Here is a 2,572-nt window from a genome sequence, read left to right as displayed (position 1 = left end):
CCCCCCCCCCCCATCCCAGGCCTCTAGATCCCCTCAGCTCTTAATCCCCGCCCCCTTTCCTGTTTATTCTCCAGCCTCCCAAGTCCAGCCTCAGGCTCCATCCCTGGGAAGCAGGACAACAGGGCTCAGGAGGGGGGCCCAAGGGACTCCAGGAAGGTGAATGGCTGAGCCGTTGAAGGGATTTCCTCCCGGAAGGGCCCAGCACTGAGCCATCCTGGGGGTGGGGACAGCTGGACCGGGAAAGGGACTTGGTCAGCCCTTGACCTTTCCATGTCTCCATCTCCCGCTTTCTTGTCGTAGCCTCCCCTAGCAGGTGGTCAGTTTTTTTCCCTCCTCACCTCCTAAATGCAATTGCAGGGCCTGCTGTCTCTCAGCTCCAAGGCCAGCTGGGTTTTCCCTGGGGGCAGGCACACTCCCACCCATTCCCCTGATAGTCACCGCCCCTGGCACAGGCCCCAAAGCCTGGTTTGTACAGCTCCAGGGGCAGAGTCCTCCCTCCCTGCGTGAAAGTCTCCACCATCCAGTGTCATCTCAAAGCATGGGGCTTGGCCCTCTGCCTCCAACTCACCGACACCCTCTTAAGGACTATGGATCCCCTGACCTCTCCTACCCCATGCCTCACCTCTGGTCTTGACGACTGAGTGACACAGCAACAGCAGCAGCAGTGAAGGGGGCTGCATTCCAGAGCCCCTGCCCCAAACCCAGATCCCCTCGCCGCCTCAGACAAGGACCCCGAGAGCCCTCACTGAGGCAGGAGCCACCTCCTCTGCTCCCACGGCCCCTTCCTCCTCCTCTGCCTGCTGCAAGCCTCACGTCTGAGCTGTTTCCTGAGTCACACAATGTCCTGGACACCCTAGTGATGGGAGGGGGAGGAGTGGAGGAACATTGAGGGGGATGAAGGAGGGGCCTTCTGTTCCTGACAACCCCTGGGGGGGGGGGAGTGGGACTGTGTGGCTGGAGGGCAGTTGATAGGAGGGGAGCACCGGGCTGGGGGGTGGGGGTGGGCTCTGGGTTCAGTCCCAGCCCTCCTATTGCGTGCTCTCCTCTTCTAGAGATGAGAATGGCAAGGTGGCTGCCCCTTGCCTTGGGAGGGTCAGGACGGGGAAACAGAGGTGTGGGGTGCTGAGACATCCGTTCCAGGTCCATATCCGTGCTTCCTGGACAATCTGCAACTTTCCATAAGTTGGAACCACTAACCTTGGCAGAGGGAACCCAAGGCCTTTGCTGGGGACTCAGTTTTCTCCTTTTGGGGAATAGGCAAGATACTGGGCTGGTTCTGGGGGAAATCTTCGCCTGCCTTTGTTGGGGAACGTGTAAGAACATCATCAATGATGAATGAATGTTATCTATACTAAAATCTGCAGTCTGGATAAACCACAGCAAACATTACATTTGGGTAGGTTCCCCTTCCCTCCCTTCACTGCAGAGATCCCTAGGATGCAAGGAATGTCAGGGTTTTTTTTTTCGTTTTTTTAATATTTTATTTATTTATTTGGAGAGAGCACAGTGGGGGAGGGCCAGAGGCAAAGGGAGAGAGAGGATCTCAAGCAGACTCTGAGCTGAGTGTGGAGATCAATGTGGGGCTTGATCCCACAACCATGAGATCATGACCTGAGCCGAAATCAAGAGTCAACTGACTGAGCCACCCAGATGTCCCAGGAATGCCAGATTTCAAATTCAAAATTGGAGTAAATAAAATGACCAAAGAAAATTCATTGCTTTAACTCATTCTGCCTTTGTGAGTCAACCCAGGACAGCTTTGGGGTCAGCCATAGACTTAGTTCCTCTAGTAGCACTGAGAACCGAGAGTCTGGGTGAGAGGAGGTGTCATCCACAGCCATGCCCAGCGCCCAGCATTGGGTGCCCAAGGCTGCAGCCTGGTGTGCCCAGAGTACCTTCCTTTTTTTTTTTTTTTTTAAAGATTATTTATTTATTTATTTATTTGACAGAGATAGAGACAGCCAGTGAGAGAGGGAACACAAGCAGGGGGAGTGGGAGAGGAAGAAGCAGGCTCATAGTGGAGGAGCCTGACGTGGGGCTCGAACCCAGAACGCCGGGATCACGCCCTGAGCCGAAGGCAGACGCTTTAACCGCTGTGCCACCCAGGCGCCCCCAGAGTACCTTCCTTTTTAAAACCCTTTTTATTTGGAGATCATTTAAAGGTCACAGAGAAGGGGCAAGGATATAATTTCAGGGTACTCTTCACTCAGAATCACCCATTGACGTCATGACCACAGTTGCTTAACATTATTTCTCTAAATATGACGTATTTGTATTATATCATTATATTAACATTTTTGAAGAAGTCAGGTCTGTTTTTTTCTAGATTGTTCCTAAATTTAGGTATGTCTGGTGTTTCTTCAGTTTACGCACTTTGGGCCAGGAATACCACCGGAGTGAGGCTGTGTCCTCCTCAATGCAGCACACCGGAAAACACATGGGCTAGCATCAGTCTTAATGGTTGACCAGTACCCCGCTGTTTGATGAGCCCTAGTTCATTGAAACCAATTTCCCATTGTGGGGGCATTTAGGTGGATCTCAAACCTTAAAAATACCGTATGCTGCAATAAAG

The 2,572-nt window shown here is 52.6% G+C and overlaps 1 protein-coding gene across 1 annotated transcript in view; it reads right to left on the bottom strand.

Moving 5' to 3' along the window:
• Positions 1 to 882, bottom strand: part of NOTCH4 (notch receptor 4) — a 22,202-nt gene extending 21,320 nt beyond the window's left edge. The window contains exon 1 of the mRNA XM_008711846.2: positions 623 to 882. Within this exon, the coding sequence (XP_008710068.2) occupies positions 623 to 680 (58 nt within the window). The 5' untranslated portion in view covers positions 681 to 882. The remainder of the gene's footprint in view (positions 1 to 622) is intronic.
• Between the last annotated feature and the right edge of the window lie 1,690 nt (positions 883 to 2,572).

This window comes from Ursus maritimus, unplaced genomic scaffold (genome assembly GCF_017311325.1).
Source record: "Ursus maritimus isolate PB19 unplaced genomic scaffold, ASM1731132v1 scaffold_30, whole genome shotgun sequence".
Classification (NCBI taxonomy): Eukaryota; Metazoa; Chordata; class Mammalia; order Carnivora; family Ursidae; genus Ursus; species Ursus maritimus.
Note: the sequence above shows the minus strand (reverse complement) of the source record. Positions and strands in the feature narration are given on the sequence as shown.